Source organism: Penicilliopsis zonata (assembly GCF_001890105.1).
Source record: "Penicilliopsis zonata CBS 506.65 unplaced genomic scaffold ASPZOscaffold_17, whole genome shotgun sequence".
Lineage (NCBI taxonomy): Eukaryota > Fungi > Ascomycota > Eurotiomycetes > Eurotiales > Aspergillaceae > Penicilliopsis > Penicilliopsis zonata.
The window spans coordinates 213077-237269 of record NW_019208925.1 but is presented as its reverse complement, the minus strand read 5'-3'; the positions used below and the strand labels follow the sequence as shown (position 1 = coordinate 237269).

The window sequence follows — 24193 nt, the reverse complement described above, 5'->3', positions numbered from 1 at the left end:
CAGGTCAAAATTACCTTGTTAGATCTTTTTCTTCAGAGTAAATTCTACAATAGTCAGGAACTATCTGAAGTTGCCTGGTTTTTGAATCATTCATCTGTCGCAAAATTGGTGTCTCCTCTCGAGTCTGAACAATAATATGATGATAACATAGTGGTACAATCAGTTATCAGAGTGTCCATCTCTCGTGGCAAAAGTGTACCAAACTTTTCATACAGCAGATTTTAAACTCTCACAGTCATCGGTGGTTCATTTTGGTGAGCAAATCAGAAAAAGAAAAATACAGGGGAATCGCCACACTACAGAGACTCGAGGTACTGGACATTGACGTCTCTTTATCGTTCAGTGCTGGTGGGGTTGCACATCTGAAAGCTTCGTGTCTCATGAGCAAGGTCAAGGAACGGTGAGCTCTACCAGGCATATTTACCGGCTCTCAGCAAATATGGCGCCACTGTTGGGTACCTGGGATGATGCAAGCCCCGGCGGAGCTGTAGCTTCATCATCAGGCTACGAGGACTCGACGCAGGGAAACATCTTGTACGTCGACGCATACGACTCATTCTCCTACAATGTCGTGGCGATGATCGAGGATAACCTTAACGCCAAGGTCACTGTCCTGACAATCGACTCGGAATGGCCCAATGGCAACATGAAAGGGTTTCTACAGCAATTTGACGCCGTGGTGCTTGGCCCCGGGCCTGGGCACCCTGAAAATCCCCAGGATGTGGGCATCATGAGGGATTTCTGGAGTCTGGAGGAGCCAGATCTGGTACCGGTGCTGGGTATATGTCTCGGCTTCCAGAGTCTCTGTCTTCACCACGGAGTCTCGGTGGACCGGCTCCCCTTTCCGTTACATGGGCAGGTGAGGCAGGTTGTCACGACAGGAAAGGACATCTTCGAGAACATGAACAGCCTGGACGTGACTCTTTACCACTCCTTGTATGCCAGAATGGGGGGTTTCGCTGAGGAGGTTCCAGACCTGAATATCTTGGCCTGGCTCTTCCTTGATGATGAAACACTCTCGGCGACAAAACAAGTACCAATGGCAGTCCGCCATTCAAGGAAGCCATTCTGGGGGGTTCAGTTTCATCCGGAATCGTGCAAATCGGATACACAGGCGTGTCAGCGACTGATCAGAAGATGGTGGGAAAACTCGGTTTTATTCAACAAAAAGACTGGGCGGACGGTACAGAGAGACCGGCTCGCTGACCCGGTTGTGTCTTCTAATGGTGTGCACACACTGCCTGATGTCGCACGTACCATGCTGGACTGGAGTACATCCTCCTCGACACGTTCTGCATCACGGGTTCTTGATACGGAAAGTCTTAATGCCGAAATCGTGAATGAGCATTTGAATGTGCCGGGATCACCAAATGTCCTTTTCCAGTCCAATGGGAGATACAGCGTGATATCTGTACCGAGTCCTGGCTCCTGGAGGCTGGAATATACTGCGCAGTCCGAGAAACTCTTATTGGAACAGCTACCATCGGGACATCGAACCGAGAATGATCCCGACCCGCATAGCGACAGGGCTGAGGCAGTCCTTTCGGTCTCTCAGTTCTGGGATAGTCTCCGATATTTGATGGAAGTGAAGAAAGTTGATGTCGGTCCTGGTTCCCTGCCCTTTTGGGGTGGCTTCCTTGGATACTTCTCATATGAGATGGGTCTTGCGTGTCTGGCTCATCCCAAAACTTCCCCCGATCTACTTTCTCACGATGAAGATGCCCCAGGCCCGGCTAAATCTGTCTTTGAGGATCCCCCGGATGCAAGCTTACTGTGGACCGAAAGAAGTATTGTCTTGGATAATGAGACCTTGAAAATCACTATCCAGTCAACCCGCTCCTCGGATGACTTACCTGGCGGGTGGCTAGATCAAGTCTCCCAACTGTTGACGGAGCTTTCCAGGAATCATGACTCGCTCAACACGAAAAAGGAGGATGTGGCAGATACAGAGTTCTTAGATTCTCTTTTGCAACAGAGCACAACAGACTTTCCTAACAAGGAAGTCTATCGACAGCAATTCGACGCTTGCATGGCTGAGCTCAAAGCTGGCGAATCTTATGAGCTCTGCCTCACAACCGAAACGTCGGTTGTCTTCCAGACACCAGAGAAAGATCAGTCGGCCTTACCGTGGAAGCTGTACAAACGGTTGAGAGGATACAACCCAGCGACTTTCAGTGCCTATGCCAATCTTGGAAACGTGAAAGTCATCAGCAGCAGCCCTGAGTGCTTTCTGAATTGGGATCGACACTCTACATTGGAGATGAAACCTATGAAAGGGACCGTCAGGAAAACAGCCGATATGACCCTAGATAAGGCCAAAGAGATTCTTAGCTCGACGAAAGAGATGGCAGAGAATCTTATGATTGCAGACCTGATCCGACATGACCTATACGGCATTTGTGGCTCAGGCCGCGTTCAAGTCAAGAAGCTCCTCGAAGTTGAGGACCACGGCCGAGTCTACCAGATGATCACACACGTCAAAGGGGAAGTGGACCATCGCACACCAGGCGTCTCCGTCCGAGATATGCCTCAGTTAAGGACCCCCACCATGTCGGTCCACGGGCTCACTGCCTTACAGAAATGCCTGCCTCCAGGGTCAATGACCGGAGCCCCCAAGGAGCGGTCATGTATGCACCTTTGCCATATTGAAAATCGGAAGCGTGGCATCTTTTCGGGTGTTATGGGCTTTCTCGACCTAGGAGGTGCTGGCAGCTTCTCTGTCCTTATCCGAACCGGCTTCACTTGCACAAATGACAATTGCGATTCCCAAGTCTGGCGGATCGGAGCCGGTGGAGCTATCACCGTCCTCAGCACAGTCGATGGTGAATGGGAAGAGATGTTGACCAAACTACAGACTGTCCGCAACATTTTCTCTCCTTCCAGCAACGCCAGGGACATCACTTCGCAGGTCTAATCCCGTTACAGTACAGGTTCATTCCGACCTTTCCTCCACTTGTTTCAACATGATACGGACTCAGAGGGTCTTTTCCAAAAATACGTGCATCTCTCATAAGCATTGCATTTTCCGCACTACTCGATTGCAGAGGATAAAAATTCAACATTAGCGCTGGGGTTCTGGGATAGTTTTAAGCATAATTGACATAGACTTAAGCCTTCAAGGCTGCCCTTCAATTTCAACTCATTATATTATATTTAGCAGGAAGAAAGGGGGTGAGTGAACTCTACCATATGCATGAAGAAGTGCCGTACTTTCGTAGGACCGAAGATAAGCGGATGCAAACAAACGAACGAAACCATGATTTTCCGCGCAGAACTACGAACAACGTCATTGCTTCCGTCTCACACCTCTACCAATTCAATTGACGGCTCTAACCAGCGAATCGAAATATTCGGGTATATATTGGCTTCTGGAATTTATTTACTCGGGGTCCTTTGTGCATGGCGACCGCTCAAGATGCCTCGCTGGAGGAGATCCTTTGGAGATCACCCCCGCACGTCCAGATGATGGGAGGGTATCTTCATTCGAACAACAGTATGTTGACGAGCTGATAATTGGTTTTAATCTATGCTCTTCACCATATATCATGGATATGTTGTCACTGACAGAACCCTCTGTGGTTTCTAGTTCTGTTCTACTTCGCCGAATCGCCCTTTTTCGACGCAACTTCGAACAACGCCTCGCTCGCCATCCAGGCCAACTACAACGAAGCATTCCGTCATTTCGTGGAGACTCGCGATGCTTTTGAGGGCCGGCTGAAAACAATGCAGGGGGTGGAGTTTGTTGTTGCGTACGATCCATTACAGGCCGCTGCGCAGCCAGACGGGAGTTTTGCCCATGAGCCTTCCAACATCTGGGTGATCAGGAAGCAGAATCGACGCAAGCGGACCGGATTCGATGATGAGGTGCAGGTTCTGGCGACATTTTTCGTTGTCGGAGACTGTATCTATATGGCGCCGTCGGTCGCCAGCGTCGTGGGAAACCGGATAGTACGTTTTTTCTTAGCTGCTTCTCTCGAGAGGATCACTGCTGATATGTAAAAACCAGCTGTCGGCAGTCACATCCCTGACTAAGATGATGAAGACCGCCGCGACGCTGCCGACATTTACACCGTCGTACGGTCATACGTACATGCCTCCCGCGTCTAGATCGACGGACCTCAACCAGCCGGCCGGCGCTCAATCTCAATTGAGCAAGGAGAATACTCCCCTGCCGGATGCAGACACCCAGGCTAAAGCTCCTCTTGTGGGCGGTGGTTCTGCGGGTCAAACCAGTTCTACACTTCAGGATACGAGAGCGCTGGCGGAGGCGTTCCAGCTGTTTGCGAGATATGGCGATGAGTTCATGGATGAGAATCCATTGGTCGGGGAGCCGGGATCATTCGTCATGTCCAAGTCAGGAGAAGCGTCTGCTTCTGGTGCTGGTGCTAGTGCTGGTGCTGCTTCCAAGCCATCTGCTACATTGAACCCCCCTCCGGCGAAAGGGACGCCCAGCGTAGGCACACCGAGTGTCAGGGTTGACTCTTCGATGCTAACGCCGACGGCGATGGAAAAACCGAGCACCCCGTCAGGGACAGATGATAATAAACTGAAAAAGAAAAGGAGTACGATCGGTATTTGAGTTCACGATACCCCCCCAGTTTCGGAATAGAGGATGGCGTTTTTCCCAGTAGGGTTTCTTATATTCGAGATGATTAGTTGCCCATATTCATATGGAATAATTTTGTCTTGCTAAAATACAGGTGTCAGCAATATATAGATAGATCTTCAATTATCTGTAACTCTGGGCTGTCGACTGCATATGCACTTCTCAAACACCCCTCCTCTTATCTTTTTCTATACCACTTGCTCCTTGTACTGGCCTTATCTCTCCCTCCAGAAAGATCAATTATCAAACTGGCAGGTATATCTAAAGAATAAACACATAGCAACGATAGGGAAGTACTCGGTTTTCTTGATCGTGTTAGAAGGAACAGTGGCTTCAAAAAGTCAGCAAGTATGACTCAACCCAGACCCCACGTAGCTTCCCGGCCCAGTAGCATCCTGAGACAGATATATATAACTATATGTCGCGTAGTATACGTGCTTATAATTACAGTTGAAATTATATCGACAAGAATATATCTATAAACTTCAACTTTTTCAAATTCCTCGAGAGCAATCGTTGCAACGATCATCATGGCGAGTGCTCAGCAGGATAAACCTGCTGTTGTCTGTGTATTGTAAGCATTTCCCTGCTTTGCAATTCCTCATGAAAACAACCCCATTCCGGTCATAAAGCTCTTCTCTTTCCTTTTATTCCCCCCCTATCATGCTCATGATCATGTTCCCTTTCACTACAGCTGCGGATCCGTCGAGGGAAACAACCCCGCACACATGGAAACCGCCCGCGCGCTCGCCCGCGAATTCCATAAGAACAACATCCATCTCGTCTACGGCGGTGGCACCTCCGGCCTGATGGGCGAGGTGGCGCGCACCCTGGTTTCGTTGTCCGGCCCGCAGGCGGTGCACGGTGTGATCCCGCGCGCCCTGGTGCGCATCGAGAAAGGCTACGACCATGCAAAGGAACGGCAGGATCCCTCGCTGCCGCAGAAGGAGACGGGGGCGGCGACAGGCGCCGGAAAGGCCGCAGAGCGTGTGTTGCCGGACCCGATGGATTCGTCCTCGATGCTCGAGGAGTCGATGTACGGCACCACCACGATCGTGCCGGACATGCACACACGGAAGCGTCTGATGGCTGCGAAAGTGCTGGAGGGGGGACCGGGCTCCGGCTTCGTCACGCTGGCAGGTGGATTCGGCACCATCGAGGAGGTGATGGAAATGACGACGTGGAACCAGCTGGGCATTCACAAGGCGGGAATCGTCCTTTTGAACGTGAATGGGTACTGGGATGGCGTGTTGGCCTGGGTCCAGAACGCTGTCAAGGAGGGCTACATCAGCAAGGAGAACGCCGGGATTATCGCCGAAGCCAAGGATGTGTCAGAGGTAGTGCCTACATTACAGGGATATACGGTTAGCAATGGGCGAATGAAGCTAAACTGGGGGGAGGAATAGAGGGATGAGATAAAGGCGGCGTTGGTTCCGAAGGCTCTACCCTGTCTGTATACCAGGGGATAAAAAATTTGAATCTCTAACTAAATCGGTATGATATTGGATAGAAAGAATACTTTGATTTATTCCTAGCAGGGCTGTCGTACTAAGTAGGTAGGAAGAAAAAACATGTCGTAAAATGCCCACAAGCGGTGACAGGAAGGCCTTTCATGTCTATAAGCTTAGCATGCAGAACTATGAATCAACCTCCATCGATCCCTCCCCTCCAGCCTCGCCGGATGTTTCTGACCGCTCCAAAGCCTCCAGTAAAGGCAGAGTCTCCTGTCCCTCGTAGAGTTTGAAGCTCTGAATTTTGCTCTTGGAACCCTCGGGAGCCAGGCCAACAACACCAACAGATGTGTTGTCCACCGTCAGCTCCTTGTCCTGGGACAGAGTCTCTTTAAGAGCTCTTAGTCCATGGTTAATGAGTTCGTCACGGCTGCAGTCGGAAAACTCGTCCAGATGCCGCTCGAGATATGTCCTTGCCATCTGAGAGCGAGCGCCAATAGCACACGCAAGCATCTCGTGCGTTAGACCGGATGGCTGGAATTCGAAAAGATGCGGACCAGTTTCATCGACACCAGCAACGAGTAACCCGACACCGTACGGCCGCTTACCGTACTGCTGAGTGTTGGTTTGGGCACGATCGCCGATCTGAGTCACGATACGCTCCAAGGGAATGGGGCGGCCGTAGGTCATCTTCGACCCAAGCGATTGTTGCTTCATGAAGTTCGAGAGAACCCGGGCATCGGATGCAAGACCAGCAATTGCAATTCCCATGTGCGAGTCGATCTCGATGATCTTCTTTTGGTATGAGGAAAGTTCTTCGGCGTTACGCTAGATAAAAGGCAGACTTCATCAGTATTCCTGTTGCTTCTTTCCCCAGATGAAGACCTTGTCTCTGACGACGAGTGTACCAACCTTCAAGCCCACCAGGACGGCATGTGTCTTGTTGACCAGTCCCACCACCACAGATCCCTGCTTGACTGCTTCTTGTGCATATTCAACCTGGAATATCCGACCTTGCGGAGAGCTTTGGATGTCAGCTAGTCGTGAGCTTTCGGTACTAGGGGTGGCTCATACAAGGTCACCGCATCGTTGTCGTAGTTGTTCCGGAACATGGTCGACACCCAAACTGGAGCTGGATAAGGAATAAAGAGATTTGTTTATCTTTATATGGAAGAACAAAGTCCCAGAAAGCGGTAACGTAGCCAGATGCGTAAGGCAAGATAGAGGTGCTGGAGGGACGGAGAGGAGCTAGCTCAGTACTGGAGTTGCTGCAGGCAGTGAGCGACTGACGCGGTGACCTCTCAAGGAGCTCCAGGTCTGATTGGGGCAGGTCTGGGTGCCTGAGGCTGCTTATTGTACTAGTAAACTAATTGGCACCGGCTGCCGCCTTGACCCAGCCAACGTCACCTCAGCGGCTCTCACTCAGCACGACAACTTCCGTCTGAAGTCTTCTAACAGCTTAGAACTTAAATGCGACGGCTCTAAGCGCAGGGCAGGTTATTTCTGAGCTACGCCCCCTCATATACGGAGAAAAGACGTCTCGTCTGCCTGTGCTTTCCGTCAACACCATCCAGCTTCCCCCGCTCTCGATCCCGGTATTACTCTCCGATTCCGCAATCATGGCGGCTGGTCTTAAGACTATCATTGCGCTTTCTTTCGTGCGTACCAACGGATAATTGTTGCCAAATATGCTGTGCTGACCTTTCCGGTTAGGTTCTTGCCATCGGCTTTCTCCTTGTCATCCTTTCGTCGGCGTTATGGCACAACTTCCTTCCGCTTATTGTCGTCGCAACCTACGTTATTGCTCCCCTGCCGAATTGGATCTGCAGTCGATGCGCGAACCCAGATGACTTCATGGATAGCGCCGGGAACGGTATCGTTGATTTTGGCCGTTTCCTTACCGGATTCTTGGTTTTGATGGGAATCGGTAAGCAACCAACCTGACCTTGAACCGTTACTCCCTCGAAGATTGCATTGTTTCCCGTCACCTTTATTACCACTCATTCGCAAGGACTTGATGCATTATCCTTGATTTTACACTCAATATACCTAGTTTTTTGTGCTAACTCCTGTGGTCTATAGCGCTCCCTGCATTGCTTGCTCACAGCGGCGCGATTGAGATCCCTGCGATGGTCATGTCGATCATTGGCGGTCTTCTTATCTACGGAACAATCATTAGCTTCTCAATGTTCTTCCAGGAGCAGGAGGAATTCTAAGCCTGGGTGTACTCGCCGCTATTGCAAGGCAAATCTTGTAATGACGATTGCAGTGCTCCAAGAATGTTTAAATATTTTGTCGACCTTTTATCTGATGAACCAACAACCTCAGTAATGGCGGATGTCTTTATTATCCATCCCTGATGAGGATCTTTTTCATGTTTCATGTTCTAGCGCGATGATTTTTGCTATCAGTTTTGGTGTACAATAGGCTTAATGAGATATATAGAGCGTTCACAGAACTCAGAAGACTCATCACTGCCTATACCTCTCAACATCAATATCAATATTTCTACCTGTAGCTGTATCCAATCACAGATCTACGGTGGCCTGCCAGGTTCAATAAATATTTTAGATTATTAGAGTGTCAACGCCTCGTCACGTGATCGCGCGTCAACAAGGATCTCTTGAAAACGCGTTGAAATTTGGTTGACGTCAACGTACGACCTGCCAATATTTTGGACGGAATATCATTTCAGATAGCAATTTATATGTGATCTTTAATAATGTGAAATAAATCTTGCAACTTATCCAAGATGAATATCTGGTCAGGAACCATCACACTCAACGGTGAACAAGGCCTCAAGGGTAAAAACATTCCCCCTCAATAATATCTTTCTCACTTTCGCTAATACTGATTGAACTGGATAGACATAAGCCTAGTAGATGCCACGTCCACGAGTCATATTGATATATCCGAGGATTGCGCCTTTAGCCTCCGATGTTTCGTGAACCCGTCTCTCATTCCATTGTGGGCTCGGGCTGGTTCAAGTTTGGAGCTACATACTACCAACCATGAAACGTCCCAGTGGCTGAAGGACAGTCTTTTGTGCAGTGAATGGCCTGATAGTGAAGATCTGGAAAAGTTCCAATCGCTACAATGTCCTGTTGGCATGCTCATCAGCGTCAACAAACCCACGCGAGGAATCTCCGGCTTTCTGATATCCGACTTTCTTGTATACGGCGTTCTAAGCAGCCCTTCGGGGCTCGATCGACCTCCTACTCCTCCAGTTTCGTTTTCTACGGCGTTTGAGAAGCAGATTAGTCTGGGGGCACCACAGGAGTTGAAGTTGTTTGCTGCTCCTCTCTCTGCTGGTCTCATTGAAAAGGCCCAAGGCATCCCATCGCCCCCTCCCAGCCCAGCTGATACAAACATACAAACCGAGCATTATGCCGAGTTTCTTCCAGACCTTCGGTCTTCGAGCCCTAAGCGAAAGCGAATGGCTACTCTGTTTGAGGTTGCTGCGCAACATCACAAGAGGGTTCGGCAGAGGGGAGGCGAGGCCGTGTCACAGTTGATGGCTCCCACCGTTTTCCAGTCTTCACAGCAACTCAGCCTACTCAAAATCAAACGAGAATCCGAAGAGCCCTCTCTTCCCGTGTTAGAGAAGATTGCGTTTCATCGGTCTAGGTCTTTGTCGCTTGGCACGAACTTGAATCCTAACAAAATCCCGGACCATCAAGTGGACAATAATAGGCCAAGCAGTGCTCGATCACATGTCCGCAATATTATGGCCAAGAAGCTGGCGTCTACAGTGGCTCTAGAAAAGGAGGCATCACCTGCATTGACTGCGACTTTTGAAGAAACAGGAGAACCATCTTCCACGCCAAAGGATGCTGAAAGTATAATTTCCGAGAATAAGAGCCTCATCACGCGCACCATACTGACGTGTATGCGGCTCTACGGGTTCAATCGAACAAATACCCGATCATCAACGATTAAAAATACTCTCTACACCGCTGTAAACTTGAACGGCGAACCATGTCATGACGGGGAAACGGAGACCCGCATCTTAGCCAACGACAGTGCTGTTATGATACCCCCAGCGGTAACTGATGAGGACGAGTTCAAGGCTATGTACCATGCAACCTATCGCGCTGCGACCTTTGCGCTGCGAAAATATCTGAAGGAAAGCGCAAATGGTGTATCCTCGGCACAATTGCCCCCTGTCTTGAAGAAAGAAAGGGCAACGAGCATGGTAGACGAATTCCTGCGGCTATTCTGCGAGGAAGACTGAAGCTGTTTGCACTGCTTGGGTTAGAAACTTTTACGACGAGACGATATATTTATATGACTTGATGAATTATATTGAACATCATAGATATCCACATTCCTCATACTACTCAAGTAAACGTAGTCAACCAGGTTGATTGTTGTACGGCAGTATGGCATAGTTAATCATTACTAGGTACTCCGTACTAGGTAGTTAACTATGCCGGGCTATACCGGCGGGAATGATTATCCGAGTTCCGACCGACTGCATCATCACATCGTGACGGGGGACTGCTAGGCCTACCGAATCCGATCCGTGTGCTACTCTGCAAGCGCTCGGCTTACACAACTTCTTATTCTTTGATTTTTCGCATCATAGATATAAGTAGATATCGGAATATCATATCGTCATGGACGTGTCCAACAACCGCCTCTTCCGCTGGACGAAGCCCGAGTGGCTTAATAACTCCGCCGTCCGAACTGTCGGTGTCTACACATCTGGAGCGCTGGTGAGTGTCATCGTTACATTGAGAAGGAAGGAGTCTGCGGAAGAAAGATTTCAAGCTAACCGATCTAGTTCTCTCTCGGTTTCTTCTTCCTCGTCGATGCTGCCGCCTTCTCACACAGCTCCCTCAATGGCTCCAACGTCCATGTCAAGTTTGTGGACTGGATCCCAGGCATCTGCTCCGCGCTCGGCATGCTGGTGATCAATTCCATCGAGAAGTCGCGCCTCCACGCGGACAGTTTCAGTTACAGCGGAGCCGGGGTGGCGTGGAAGGCACGCTTCGTGCTTTTCCTGGGATTTGCGCTTTTGGCGGGTGGTCTAGCGGGCAGTGCGGTAGGTTCACAATACCCATTCTATGCAAATGCAGAAGTATTGAGTGCTGATTCATTCAGACTGTCATGGTTCTCAAGTACCTCATGCCGAAATACCCGCTCCCGACGCTCTATTTCGGCATTGCCAATGTGATTGCGAACGGCCTGGTGATGTTGAGGTTAGTACATACTTACACACCTTTCCATGATGGTATTGATGCCAGGCTGACCTTCTGTCTAGCACCTTTGTCCTGTGGGTGTCGCAGAACATCGAAGACGATTACACCTACAATCTCGCGCTGTAGGCTGATAGCCATATACTTGTGTCTCTTTTAGCTTTTATTTATTATGTGGTGCATCTTGTATTGATTTGACCTTGAAGGCGGCGCAGTCAATTTTCTTCTGTGATTATTTATAGGTGTTTTCCCTGCAGTTCAAGTCATGATTATAATGATCCTTTGGCGAGTTGTTAATCTATCTACTCCGTGTACGTTTACTCTAAATGAACATGCCATAGATTTGACTATCTAGCATAGCTTGGTAATATAATTTGTACAGCTGGTGAGCTTGTAAGAACGGCCGTAAATCCCATCATAGTTGGATTCAGACTGATGACGGGGATGCCATTAGTCTCGCGCTGGTAAAGACATACCCGGTTCAACTCAGCGCGAACTCGCTTTTCACTGACTGGTTTTCCAGGTCGATGTGTGTGATCTTCAGAGCGTTTTCCCTTCTAGAGGGATAGGCTGCCTGACTTCGTGCGAGAATTTGCACGAGTCTGCAAGGGACATGCAGGTCCATTGTCTACCATTGCAGACATGACAGATGCAATGGTCCCAAACAAGTATTTCCTTTTCTTTTCTTTTCTTTTCTTTACTTTTTCCATCGACGTGCGGGTTAACTATAAACGAACGTTTGTGTTGCCCTCAAGCCGAGGCAGGCTGGTGCGCCCTCAGCTTTTCAATGATCGAATCGACGGCGTCCATGTCGCCGGCATCGATCTTCTTGTCGGATAAGAACCCCTCTGGTAGGTATTTGGACACTTCGTCCATGGCCGGCTGGTAGTTGCGCACCGCGGAGGAGATGGCATAGGCGGCCTTCTTGCGAACGGCGGAGACGGCGTCAGTCGTCGAGATGGAGACGAGGGTAGGAAGGGCTCCCAAAACAACGAGCTAGATTGATGAGCAAAAGGCTTCATTATGTAAAAATTTCAATAAACTATGGCCATGTTTTTTTGCTCACCTTATCTTGCGCCTTTTCGTTGTTCTGTACCGCCGTCCCTACACACCAGGCGGCCATGCGTCTCATCTCGGCTTCCTCGTGCTGCAGCAGTTGCACAAGGGGGGTCCACAGACCGAGAGGTTCCATATTGTTTGCGTTGTCGATGGTCTCGATGAGTTGCTCGAAGTTGTCGAAGGCGACCAGCTTGTTTTCCAAGTCGACTTCGTCCGAGTGGAGGGCCGCCATAGAGGCCTTCATAAGGTCCGCATCCGAGGGCCCGCCGAAGAGCGCAGAGAGCATCTCCGGCTTGAGGCCATGGGAGGCAGCGGCGGCGGGCGAGGACGTGGTGCCCTCGCCGCCGGTGGACTGCTGGGTTTCAGAGGAGTTCTGGATACTCCATTTGAGAAGGCTATTCATTTGGGGGTCCATTGTCACGATAGATGGTGGTTTGTTGTGGGTTTTTTTCTCTCTTTCAATATATAATGGTAGGAATTGAGGACGCAATAGAAATGTAAGGTTGAATGTCCTCAAGTATACCGAGTAATGTTCCGACGTCGTATACTATATTGAAAGAATTTCTAGACTTTTGACGTATCCAGATACTGCTTCTAATAGATACCTCAGGCATCAAGATGATTCGCGCTCCCGCCATCACATTCCACCACATTCTTCGACCGCCACTGAGCCAAGAAAATTTAGAAGATTCAGAACATCGAAAATAATAATACGTCCATCTAGTAATTGCAGTTGCCTGCTAGTCCTCCTGCCAATTGCTTTGACTGTTCCTACAATTGACTGCAGTCGCCTATTCTGCTCTGTGTTGCGGGCACGGAAAGTGAACTGCCCCGCCATGCAATATTACGGAAGTATTTCAGAAAACCCCGCGTCATCTTTATTGCTGGTACCTACGGAGTCCCTACCAGTAACTACTACCTACTACCTAATCATTAATAGAGACCAAATGAGGACCAATTGCAACCCATATCCTTCCCGTAGAGCCGTTGTTCAAATGGCGGTAAATCAAGAAACGGTCGCCATGTTAGGCATACACGCGACGTTAGTGCGAGCGATGACGGAACGTTTTCTTGGTAGGTGAGGCGTCTGATACGAATTTACGAAGTAGTCTGTCTACCTTACCCTACATAGTAGAACTTATAGTACTACTAGGTACTATGATAGTAGATTATTGGTAAGTAGTCTGTGAGTCGTTCTAGTTCGCGAGTACGGAGTAGGCCCACGGAGTCCGCTACAGACGGTGGTACCGGATGGGATAGACTCGGAGCCTGAACCGTACCGGCGTACCCTGATACGATCATCAGAGCCCTGATGCGGTCAGAAGTCTTAAGGTGCAGCTATAAAAAGAAACGGATCTCTTTAGCACGGTCTCGTTTTAGAGAACCGAGTGAGCGCTGAGCAGGGCGAGAGTGTACCCGGGTACTCCGTTAAGCAAAACCAAAGATTCTAGTAGTACTTATATCCAACTACCTACATAGTACCGCCTACGACGGAGTACAGTATGTAGTAACTAGCCGATAAGTTATCCTCTGACCAGCCTCCATAGCTGGCTTACTCGTGGATGGTCAGCCCCACGAGGGATGCGCAAGTGCTTTTGCCATCGCACGGTCCATCCAGTATGGCCCATGGTCTGTTTTGGGGGGGAAGGAGGAAACACTGGAAGCCTGGGAGGAATTCTTCTGCCTGTAGTCTATACAGGAGAACCAGCTATACGAGTTCGCCTCAAAAGGCAGCCAAATTCTGTTTATTTGGGTAGGTATTTAAACCGTCACGATCGGCCAGGACGGAATCAGGTCGAAGACAGTCGACTATTCCTCACTAGACTGGACTGGACCGGACTTAGGCCTGGCGCACACACCACTCGTCCTCAAGCGCCCCTCCACTCGGCACAGCGGTTCACCTGTGCCCGTTTCGCTTTCCCAGTGTTAGTTAACTTAGTAACCACAGCAGAAGGCGGTGCCAGTCTGCCAGAAGGACTCCATTCCATCTCTCCCTCCTTATTATCCTCCCCCCAAAACAATCTCCAAACACCACTTCCCAACAACCACACCTCACTACCACCCCTCTCTCCGCCGCCTCCACCCTATCTACCTCATCTCCTGAATAGTCGTTCTAGCTTCACGACTGCTTCAGGTTTTTTTTACGGTCGTACTTATTTCTCTTACTTCTCTGTACTTTGCTTAATCTCGTCGCCACAATGGAAGGTAAGCTTCATGACACCTAACCGCTTCACCCGCCCAACCCTCGCGATCAATTCCACCACCATCCTCCCCCTCCCCCAATCGATCAACTCTGCCTCCGTTCTATGCAATTTTTGACTGACATTTATGTCTCTATAGAGGAAGTCGCTGCTCTTGTTATCGACAATGGGTACGTTTTGTTGGCCTTGATCGATTTAACCTTGTCTCCCTCGCATCCTGCGTCGCCCACCTCTCTGTCGGTCGCGGCTAGCCGTCTCACCCCGGGCCAGGACTGAGAGATGGCACGCAACAGACCAGTGTATCGATCTGCGATATCGATATTGAACCTTTTTTTTACTGATGAATTGTGATGTAGTTCGGGTATGTGCAAGGCCGGTTTCGCCGGTGACGATGCTCCCCGAGCTGTTTTCCGTAAGTCACCCTTTTCCCCCTCCCCACATACACACACACGACTCCCGCCCGCCCTTCACCCCTCCTCCCGTGACTGCCGCCCGATTAAGGCGTCGAGATAACGCTCATCACCCTTGCGTCGCGGGACGGATATTTGGTGGAGGGGCAAAATGAAAAAAAAAAAAAAAATTCGAACAATTTGTTGTACAAGGGTTTATTTATCACTAACAAACATCATGTAGCCTCCATCGTCGGTCGTCCCCGTCACCATGGGTAAATCCTTCCCCCACCCCCCCTTATCTCGCGAAATAGGGCCATCGGGCCATGGTCGTGTATAATGGTATCGAATTGAAACTGACGGAACTTTTTGCAGTATCATGATTGGTATGGGTCAGAAGGACTCCTACGTCGGTGATGAGGCACAGTCGAAGCGTGGTATCCTGACTCTCAGGTATCCCATTGAGCACGGTGTTGTCACCAACTGGGATGACATGGAGAAGATCTGGCATCACACATTCTACAACGAGCTCCGTGTTGCACCTGAGGAGCACCCTGTCCTCCTGACCGAGGCCCCCATCAACCCCAAGTCCAACCGTGAGAAGATGACCCAGATCGTTTTCGAGACCTTCAACGCCCCCGCCTTCTACGTCTCCATCCAGGCCGTTCTGTCCCTGTACGCCTCTGGTCGTACCACCGGTATCGTGCTGGACTCTGGTGATGGTGTCACCCACGTCGTCCCCATCTACGAGGGTTTCGCCCTCCCTCACGCCATCTCCCGTGTCGACATGGCTGGTCGTGATCTGACTGACTACCTCATGAAGATCCTGGCTGAGCGCGGCTACGCTTTCTCCACCACCGCTGAGCGTGAAATTGTCCGTGACATCAAGGAGAAGCTGTGCTACGTTGCCCTCGACTTCGAGCAGGAGATCCAGACTGCCTCCCAGAGCTCCAGCCTGGAGAAGTCTTACGAGCTTCCTGATGGCCAGGTCATCACCATTGGCAACGAGCGTTTCCGCGCTCCCGAGGCCCTCTTCCAGCCCAGCGTTCTCGGCCTGGAGAGCGGTGGTATCCACGTCACCACCTTCAACTCTATCATGAAGTGCGACGTCGACGTTCGTAAGGACCTCTACGGCAACATTGTCATGGTATGTTAACTCGATCGTCTTTTTTTTTTTTTGATCCCATCCTTAAATCGATGACTAACTTTTCGACTTCAAGTCTGGCGGTACCACCATGTACCCCGGTATCTCCGACCGTATGCAGAAGGAGATCACTGCTCTTGCTCCTTCTTCCATGAAGGTCAAGATCATTGCTCCTCCTGAGCGTAAGTACTCTGTGTGGATCGGTGGTTCCATCCTGGCTTCTCTGTCCACCTTCCAGCAGATGTGGATCTCGAAGCAGGAGTACGACGAGAGCGGTCCTTCGATCGTTCACCGCAAGTGCTTCTAAGGTACGAATGGATGAGATTTTTTCCTTCTCTCTTCCTCGTGTGGTAGATCAGGAAGAAACTCAATTCTAATTGTCGGTCTCCAATTTGCAGCCTTTTTTGTTCCTTTTCTGCGTGTTCCTTTCTCCTTTTGACTCCCTTCGTACTTCTTTGATGTATCAAAATGCAGGACGGATGCTCTTGTGCTTGTAAACACTCTCTGACTCGCCCTGTCAACCAATAACACACCCAACCCCTCCAAAAAAGGACATGTTAGTTGTGGAATAGAGATGAATACTTGGATGCCTTGTTCACTTGACCGAGAAAACATCATCACCGTGTCAGTGTAAGGGAGCGAGGCGGTGTCGGGAGATGAAAAGAATCAAATGATGGGAGTGAAGAGAACGGTGTACATGTGTTCCGGCAAAGTCTGGTGAAAGCTATTTCTTTCATTTCATTCAGTATTCGGCGCTCAGATGTGGCTTCTCTTTTAACTTCATCGGTTTACCCCTGGTTACCTGGCTCATCTTCTCTGGACAGACTCTGGAATGCTGTCGAAAGTAGTATTTTCTCTATTCATCTAGACCCTCTGTAGTATCATCTATGTAGGACTATGGATACGGGATCTTCCCGATTGATACCAGGATATACTGATTCTCTACATTTATAATAAGTGTACAGTCAGTACCATTTCAGATGAATTGTAAGAAACTCTTGACTTTTGGCACCTTATTTCCTAGTTATCATAACTGAACCAACCAATAAAGTATAAAAAAAAGGAGACAGAAAGAAAAAACCAAACCCAAAAACAGGTTGTATAAACAGTGAAGGATTCATAACACATGCTTTAAAGATCCCAGGTCGCGAGCTTGTCAACGACACAGCCTTCCTCGCCAGCCTTTCTAGCCCGGAGGGTTCCGACCTGGTAGACTGTCTCGCCCTCGGCTTCGAAGAGGGAGCGGACGGCGGCCTCGCTGCCCTGGTCGACGACGATGACCATCCCCACGCCACAGTTGAAGGCGCGCGCCATTTCCGTCGCACTGACGTTGCCGGTCTTCTTGAGCCAGGCGAACACGGGCGGCAGCTGCCAGGCGGACGCGTCGATGACTGCAGTGAGGGATTGCGGAAGCATGCGCGGCACGTTTTCGACAAGACCGCCGCCGGTGATGTGGGCGAGGCCCTTGATGGCGAGCGATGAGGCGCTGGTCGACGAAGGAACTGCCAGAGCCTTCAGGATGGGCTTGACGTAGATGCGTGTCGGGGTTAGCAGGGCACTGCCGAGGGTGGGAGAGGTGGTGGAGGAAGAAGAAGAAGAAGAAGAGGAAGAGGAGAAGGAAGGCATGGTGAAAGGAGCGGGGTCGTGGAAGCTAAGACCCGAGCGTTCGACGACCTTGCGGACGAGGGAGTATCCGTTGGAGTGAGGGCCGGAAGAGGCCAGGGCAAGGAGGACATCTCCCTCCTTCATGGCGGAGGTGTCGGGGAGAATCTTCCGGGCGTTGGGTCCCGTGGTGTTGATCGCTCCGACGGCAGCACCGACGGCATCATAGGTCTCGTCAATGAATAGACCAGGCATCTCGGCGGTTTCGCCGCCGATGAGGGCACATCCGGCCTGAACGCAGCCATCCGCAACGCCGGTGACAAACGACGCGGCGGTGGGGACATCGAGTTTTCCGCAGGAGTAGCAGTCAAGGAAAAACAGGGGCTCTGCACCCTGAACCACAAGGTCGTTCACGTTCATGGCGACAAGGTCGATACCGACGGTGTCGTGGATGCCCATGGTGTGTGCGATTTTCAACTTGGTTCCCACGCCGTCGATAGCTCCGATAAGGGTAGGAGACTCCGCGTGGTAGGCCGAGTTAGCTGCGGCCAGCGAGAAGAGGCCACCGAATCCACCGATGACGGCGTCGGTGCCGGGACGCTTGGTGCGCGCCACGGAGCTCTTGATCTTGTTCACAAGATCGTTTCCGGCGTCAATCGAGACACCAGCGGCCGCGTAGGTAAGACCATCCTGGGAAGCAGTCTCCCGGAAAGCCCGGTGTGCAATATCCTTGCGGTAGAACATGCCCTCAAAGTGAATAGTCGAAATTCCAGCATAGCTCTTCTTGACTGCCTCTTCTAGGGTGGAGGCAGTTGAAGTGGATGCAATGACACGACCGCCAGACGTCTTCAATTCACCGCCATCCAGCGTAGTTCCAGCGTGGAAAATCAAAGTCTCTGCCGGGGTTGCGTCAATAGTGATGGTCTTGCCCTTGGCATATGATCCGGGATATCCGCCTGCAACACCGATGACAGTTGCAGAGAACTTGGGTTCAACCTTGATGGTGACACCATCAAGCCAGTGTTCCGTACAAGCAACCATGACTTCGGCCAAGTCGGTATCGTCACTCAGCAGGGGAAGCAGAGTTTGTGTCTCCGGGTCCCCGCCACGGACATTGTATTCGAGAACCTTGGGACCATTCTTGGTCATCATGAGACCGGTAAAGAGGATACCGACAAAAGGAAATCCTAGGAAATATTAGCCCAAAATTAGATATGGCCAAAACATTGAAGGGGGGGGGGGGGTAATTCACCTTCTTTTCTCATTCCATTGATGCTAGGCTGCACAATGGTACGATCGACTTCCTCCAGAACCTCCTTCGAGGCAATCCGGGTGGGAGCATAGCACCCCATTCCGCCAGTGTTTGGCCCTTGGTCGCCATCGAAAATGCGCTTATGATCCTGTGCGGGAGGCAGAGACTTGATGGTGTAACCATCGCTGAAGGTAAGAATGCTCAGCTCATCACCCTCGAGGAACTCCTCAATCACAACCTCATCACCGGCCGCGCCGAACTGGTGATCCAACATGATCTCCCGGAGAGCCTGGTGGGCTTCCTCCTTCGTTGTAGGAATGATAACACCTTTTCCAGCAGCAAGGCCGCTAGCTTTGATGACGACACTGTGAGACACGGATTCAAGATATTGACGGGCAGCCTCGTACTCGGTGAAATTCTCGTACGCAGCGGTTGGGATATCGTGGCGCTTCATGAAGTCCTTGGAGAAGGCCTTGGAACCTTCCATGCGCGCGGCAGCTTTCGAGGGACCGAAGCATCTGATTCCGACTATCCAAAGTCTCAACAAAACGCTTCCTTACATGAAGCCTTTCATTAGGAAGCAAGTGACGTACCAGCCTGGAAATATCCCTGAATCCCGTCCACGAGAGGGGCCTCAGGACCCGGGACAACCAGATTCACATTGTTCTTCTGGGCAAAGGAGACAAGACCCGGATAGTCGTCTCCCTTGACATTCACATTCTGGATCTTTTCGGAGGCACCGAGACCAGTACCACCGTTTCCTGGAGCAACATAGACGACGTCGACTTGCGGGGATTGACTCAATCTCCAAGCATAGGCGTGCTCCCGACCGCCATTACCGACGACGAGGACACGCAGGCTTTCTTGGAGCATTTTGTAGAATACGGTTTCTGCAAAATGAGTCCGAGAAGATTAGCAATCTTCGTCCCTTGATCAAAGCCATCTTTGAATGGACACAGCATAATATCACAAGCACTTCAGAGAAAGACATTCAAGAAAGATTTACAAAGACATGTGTTGATTAGGACACATCAAGCAAAAACAATACAATCTTCCATGGTAATGGATACCTCGCAATTGAAGCCATGGTGATCCAGTGACTCAATGCAAAGACAGAGCGGGCAATTTTGCGGGGGTCTCAGAGAAAGACCTCCAGAGACAATTAAAAGAGCACAATGAAAAATCAAGCAGATACAACATGCAAGGCAATTCAGAAGCTACTCACCTCGCTGACACACCGGGAAATCGACGATTGCAACAACAGATCGAGAGCCGACGAACGAATGCCAGAGGGCAGTCGAGTAACTTTTTTTCTAGTCGCAGCGGGGCGGGTTTTGTCCGACCCCGCGATGCGTTTTTAGCCTGATAATTAAGGCACTCGATTTTTTCATCCTTCGTAAAGGGATACAGGTATACGTGAGCTGAGCTGTGATTCCATTCAAGCATTCAAATCTCTTCAATTAGAAAATTTCCTAGTCTCTGAAGAATTCCTATTGGCTATTATTGAATATATATCCTACATATTGGATATTCCAGACATTCGATCGGCTTCAAGTTCAACTTCAGTAGTAGTTAGATATCAACTCTGAAAAATAGATGATCTTCTGGATAATTTTCTATACCATATTGACTTCAATGCGATATCCAACAGTAAATCGCCTACCATGTGTTTTGTCTGGAGAGAAAAGACCTGGCCCCTCTCAAGAAAACTGAATAGCAATATGAAGGCAAGGGTTCACTAGGCCATACATAATAATTCCGAATTAATTTAGTGGCTCTTGCCGCCTGGTGACAAGAGCAGGCGGTGAGAACAACCGGCAGAAAAAAAACATGGCGCGCGCATCTTCAAGAGCGCGAGTTGTACATCTACAAATCCTCATTTCTGCCCTGTCTGTCAATTATACTTCCGAGCTGTGTTTTCCTGCTGATTACAGCTGCCTGTATATTGGAAGGTTCTTTCCTTTTTTGGCCTGAATGTATCGGACCTCTTTACGGTCTGTTTCAGGCCCTCGTCTCGAAGATGTCTGCGTCTCCTGTCTAGCCCGTGGCTTTCAGATCCGGACCCGTCAATGCCAATTGTACAGTACAACGACTCCTCCAGTGGCTCAACACAAGGTAGCAGCTAAGAAGGACTCTCCTACACCTACCGGCGCATCATCCAAGATTGCGCCACCAAAAAAGACTTCTCCGCCAAAGAAGACTGCTCCACCAAAGAAGTCTGCTCCGCCAGAAGAGACTCCAAAAGAAACTGCTCCTCCAAAAGAGCCTGCTTCTCCAAAAGAGACTTCTCCGAAAAAGACTGCTCCTCCGAAAAAGACCGTTCCTTCAAGAAAGACCTCTCCGTCAAAAAAGGTATGTTTTGGTCAAATCGATCGAACTAATTTTCGCTCCAGATATCGTTACTGATACAAAGCACCCACAGAACACCCCAGTTAGAAAATCCAACGCCAGAAATTCCCCTAGAAAACCTGATCAACTGGTTACCGATATCCCGCCCAAGTCAAGCCCTCGGGTGCGCAAGAATCTTGAGGATGGAGAAGTTGCTCCTCGCAATGCTGGCACCTCGAGAAAGAACACTCAAACGCAACGCGTGCCCCGAGTGCCTATCAGAAGAGTACTAGTTGCAGGTTCAGCAGCAGCAGCAGCAGTAGCAGGAGCAAAAAGGTTGCCGGCTAGAAGGAAGACGACTAATACACCTGCATCGGCTAGATATGCCGTTAGAAGAACCGTAAGTCTCAAAAGGATAAAATGGCCGTTTTCTTTGTCACTGGAGTTTTAACAGACTTGATAAATACAGGTATCATCACCATATCGCTCAACTACCACTTACGATTCCTCGGAAATAAAACCCAAATCTAAGCCGCAGGAGCTCACAGAGTTGCTTCCTTTACAGTCTGGCTCTATCAGCGCAAAGAATTTGATTGTCACTCGTGAGTTATATACGTATCATATTCGTTCCTTCGGTTCTAATCGTGCCATAGCTTTGGAATACGAGACGGGGCCGGTTCCTCGCTTGTCTTTCGGTCTTGAAAGGGTTCTCTTCAAGTATGACCTTCCATCCCAAGAGTCAATCAGAGTGGTGCTAATAGATACAATTATAGCCCCGGTGTCTATCATCTTCGAGACCCTCGTTCCCGCGTCTATAACTTCGATCCGTATCTTGGTTCAATCATGCCCGTCAGCGAGTTCGATTTCACAGCTCTGAAAGACTACATAACCTCGTCCAAGGATGATACTCTCCGCTCAATTGCGGTAAAGGAAGGAAAGAAGTTTATCGGCTCATCGTCGAGCATGACATCGGTCCTCTCTCAGTTCCATTACCTCCTCTCTAACTGGCGGGGCATCAACGCGAGAACCCTTTCCCAAGGGTTTCGTGATCCACTGCGCTCTTTTACACAGCTTCTGCGCGCCCCAAGTGCTATGTTTCTGCATTACCAGGACGGCGTATATGCCATTGATGCAGACAAGGAATTTGACAATGCTAACATTCTCATGAACCTGGGCAAGTCAATGGAAAAGCTGCTTACTTTGCCCAAAGAAGAGTTTGAGCGCTATCGACGCTCTAGCAAGGATAAGATCTCACAAGAAGAGGAACAAGCTATACCTGAGGCTTATCACTATTCGACGATCGGCGACTTCATCATGAGGTCACAGCTTGATGCCTATGATCCTAGGCTCCCAGGGACTGGCATGTTCGATCTCAAGACCCGAGCTGTCGTTTCCATTCGAATGGACGCACGCGACTTCGAGAATGGCCTCGGTTATGAGATCAGACACCGTTATGGGGACTATGAGTCTTACGAGCGAGAATTCTTCGACATGATCCGTGCTGCTTTTCTGAAGTACTCCTTGCAGGTGCGCGTTGGCCGCATGGATGGCATCTTCGTTGCCTTCCATAACATTGAGCGGATCTTCGGTTTCCAATATATCAGCCTGCCGGAAATGGATCATACGATACATGGACAGGTGGATACATCACTTGGTGATGCTGAATTCCAACTCAGCTTATCCCTTTGGAACAAGGTCCTCAACCATGCCATTGAAAAGTTTCCTAAACAATCTCTTCGCTTTCATTTCGAAACCCGTGACGCATTGACCACATTCATGAACATTTACATCGAACCTGTCTCCCAGGAAGAGATCAATGCTATTCAGACAAAGAACAAAGCAGCCATCGATGCCTATCAACAGCGCATACTGAATTTGACACCTCGTGAATATCATGGTAGTTCGGCTACAACTCAACCGAGCACGGAACCCGGTTGTCAAGGTGAGAAGATGGAGAACTATTCTCCTGCCGAAGACGGGTCGCCTGAAGAAGCCGATGAAATGCAACAAGAAGGGAAGGAACTTTTGACGTTAGTCCTCCAAATCAAGAACAAGGTCAACGGTGTTGAGGTCGAGCGACCTATGTTCTTCACCTCATCAGATGAATGGACCGTCGAGTATGAACTATCTGAGATAGCCGATAAGACAGAGGAAGAGCTCCGTCTTATGTATAGGCGTTGTCGAGCACGCCGAGCGAAGGCTCTCAAAGGACGAGGCGAGGATGAAGCCAATGTTGCAACCAACGTTTATATTCGAAACCTTCGCGAAATCACAGAGAGGGGACGCGAATTTCGGAAAAGAGAGAACAAACTTGACAAAGAAAGAGGGATCGTCGTTCTGGACGAACCAGCAACTGGTTCAACATGATGCCCGTTTCTGATATCCTCCATGTAAATAGAGGATATGTGTACTATTAAGTCTGTATAGTGGGGGTCGTTATATAGAAACCCGGGGTTCCTCTGGGTTTGGGGTTCGGTTTGCCTTTGCTTTAGACAGAACACTACTCTAGGTGCTCTATGTCCTACTTCTCTATATGTATACTCATGGTGTTATAGACCGGTCATGTGGCCAGTTGGGTTCCCTGAAATGGAAAGAAGCAACTCTTTCCATAGCAGCAGTCTTATTTATACCCTACAAGCTCATTCAGACTAAAAACTCTCTAATACAACATATACTCTACTCTGCAGTCTACACACTTAAATAAATAATAATCGAGATATGTATTTGAATTCTATATCCAAAATTCAAAAAAAAAAAAAATCCAACATTATCAATTACCTCGATGCCCCACGACATGAACAACCATGATCACAATGCACCTTCATGACCGAGTTGGCTGTGCGAGAAGGAGAAGAAAGAGGAAGGGGACAGTGAAAAACAATATGTAATGTACCGAGTCGCCGAGACCATGCAAGAAAACCAATGAAAAGAAAACAAGAAAACGCCTGACCGTAGATAGA

The 24193-nt window shown here is 49.5% G+C and overlaps 12 protein-coding genes across 12 annotated transcripts; 9 read left to right on the top strand and 3 right to left on the bottom strand.

Annotated features, from left to right (window-relative positions):
- Nucleotides 1–439: 439 nt before the first annotated feature.
- Nucleotides 440–2914, top strand: ASPZODRAFT_73783 (hypothetical protein; the record flags this gene model as incomplete). Its single annotated transcript, XM_022729916.1, has 1 exon — nucleotides 440–2914. One exon carries the CDS (start codon nucleotides 440–442, stop codon nucleotides 2912–2914), a length of 2475 nt encoding a protein of 824 aa, XP_022578311.1.
- Nucleotides 2915–3390: 476 nt separating this feature from the next.
- On the top strand, nucleotides 3391–4901 carry ASPZODRAFT_135825 (hypothetical protein). Its single transcript, XM_022723916.1, has 3 exons — nucleotides 3391–3493; nucleotides 3587–3948; nucleotides 4007–4901. The coding sequence occupies exons 1-3, from the start codon at nucleotides 3400–3402 to the stop codon at nucleotides 4577–4579; spliced, it is 1029 nt and encodes a 342-aa protein (XP_022578310.1). The 5' UTR covers nucleotides 3391–3399; the 3' UTR covers nucleotides 4580–4901.
- Nucleotides 4808–6131, top strand: ASPZODRAFT_871458 (hypothetical protein). The gene is made up of 3 exons (XM_022730293.1): nucleotides 4808–4954; nucleotides 5057–5180; nucleotides 5301–6131. Exons 2-3 carry the CDS (start codon nucleotides 5137–5139, stop codon nucleotides 6010–6012), a joined length of 756 nt encoding a protein of 251 aa, XP_022578309.1. The 5' UTR covers nucleotides 4808–4954; nucleotides 5057–5136; the 3' UTR covers nucleotides 6013–6131.
- Nucleotides 6132–6243: 112 nt separating this feature from the next.
- ASPZODRAFT_154309 (hypothetical protein) lies at nucleotides 6244–7169 on the bottom strand (the record flags this gene model as incomplete). The annotated part of the gene is made up of 3 exons (XM_022726071.1): nucleotides 6244–6885; nucleotides 6970–7081; nucleotides 7132–7169. The coding sequence occupies 3 exons, from the start codon at nucleotides 7167–7169 to the stop codon at nucleotides 6244–6246; spliced, it is 792 nt and encodes a 263-aa protein (XP_022578308.1).
- Nucleotides 7170–7458: 289 nt separating this feature from the next.
- ASPZODRAFT_135822 (hypothetical protein) lies at nucleotides 7459–8567 on the top strand. Its single transcript, XM_022723915.1, has 3 exons — nucleotides 7459–7715; nucleotides 7771–7984; nucleotides 8140–8567. Exons 1-3 carry the CDS (start codon nucleotides 7677–7679, stop codon nucleotides 8271–8273), a joined length of 387 nt encoding a protein of 128 aa, XP_022578307.1. The 5' UTR covers nucleotides 7459–7676; the 3' UTR covers nucleotides 8274–8567.
- Nucleotides 8568–8723: 156 nt separating this feature from the next.
- Nucleotides 8724–10381, top strand: ASPZODRAFT_102577 (hypothetical protein). The gene is made up of 2 exons (XM_022720808.1): nucleotides 8724–8861; nucleotides 8925–10381. Exons 1-2 carry the CDS (start codon nucleotides 8810–8812, stop codon nucleotides 10289–10291), a joined length of 1419 nt encoding a protein of 472 aa, XP_022578306.1. The 5' UTR covers nucleotides 8724–8809; the 3' UTR covers nucleotides 10292–10381.
- A 295-nt stretch (nucleotides 10382–10676) lies between these two features.
- ASPZODRAFT_73556 (hypothetical protein) lies at nucleotides 10677–11387 on the top strand (the record flags this gene model as incomplete). Its single annotated transcript, XM_022729897.1, has 4 exons — nucleotides 10677–10775; nucleotides 10844–11104; nucleotides 11164–11261; nucleotides 11324–11387. The coding sequence occupies 4 exons, from the start codon at nucleotides 10677–10679 to the stop codon at nucleotides 11385–11387; spliced, it is 522 nt and encodes a 173-aa protein (XP_022578305.1).
- A 621-nt stretch (nucleotides 11388–12008) lies between these two features.
- ASPZODRAFT_19097 (hypothetical protein) lies at nucleotides 12009–12732 on the bottom strand (the record flags this gene model as incomplete). The annotated part of the gene is made up of 2 exons (XM_022727330.1): nucleotides 12009–12254; nucleotides 12325–12732. 2 exons carry the CDS (start codon nucleotides 12730–12732, stop codon nucleotides 12009–12011), a joined length of 654 nt encoding a protein of 217 aa, XP_022578304.1.
- Nucleotides 12733–12997: 265 nt separating this feature from the next.
- On the top strand, nucleotides 12998–13437 carry ASPZODRAFT_135820 (hypothetical protein; the record flags this gene model as incomplete). The annotated part of the gene is made up of 1 exon (XM_022723914.1): nucleotides 12998–13437. A coding segment is annotated over exon 1 (242 nt), but the record flags the coding sequence as incomplete, so codon positions are not given.
- A 1078-nt stretch (nucleotides 13438–14515) lies between these two features.
- Nucleotides 14516–16358, top strand: ASPZODRAFT_19096 (hypothetical protein; the record flags this gene model as incomplete). Its single annotated transcript, XM_022727329.1, has 6 exons — nucleotides 14516–14522; nucleotides 14658–14688; nucleotides 14875–14930; nucleotides 15152–15182; nucleotides 15283–16054; nucleotides 16128–16358. The coding sequence occupies 6 exons, from the start codon at nucleotides 14516–14518 to the stop codon at nucleotides 16356–16358; spliced, it is 1128 nt and encodes a 375-aa protein (XP_022578302.1).
- Nucleotides 16359–16685: 327 nt separating this feature from the next.
- On the bottom strand, nucleotides 16686–20266 carry ASPZODRAFT_135817 (hypothetical protein). Its single transcript, XM_022723912.1, has 4 exons — nucleotides 20131–20266; nucleotides 19499–19795; nucleotides 18906–19433; nucleotides 16686–18840 (listed from the first exon to the last, which is right to left on the bottom strand). The coding sequence occupies exons 2-4, from the start codon at nucleotides 19776–19778 to the stop codon at nucleotides 17183–17185; spliced, it is 2466 nt and encodes an 821-aa protein (XP_022578301.1). The 5' UTR covers nucleotides 19779–19795; nucleotides 20131–20266; the 3' UTR covers nucleotides 16686–17182.
- A 525-nt stretch (nucleotides 20267–20791) lies between these two features.
- ASPZODRAFT_161363 (hypothetical protein) lies at nucleotides 20792–23918 on the top strand. The gene is made up of 4 exons (XM_022726510.1): nucleotides 20792–21257; nucleotides 21328–21633; nucleotides 21703–21950; nucleotides 22007–23918. The coding sequence occupies exons 1-4, from the start codon at nucleotides 20880–20882 to the stop codon at nucleotides 23598–23600; spliced, it is 2526 nt and encodes an 841-aa protein (XP_022578300.1). The 5' UTR covers nucleotides 20792–20879; the 3' UTR covers nucleotides 23601–23918.
- Nucleotides 23919–24193: the final 275 nt, after the last annotated feature.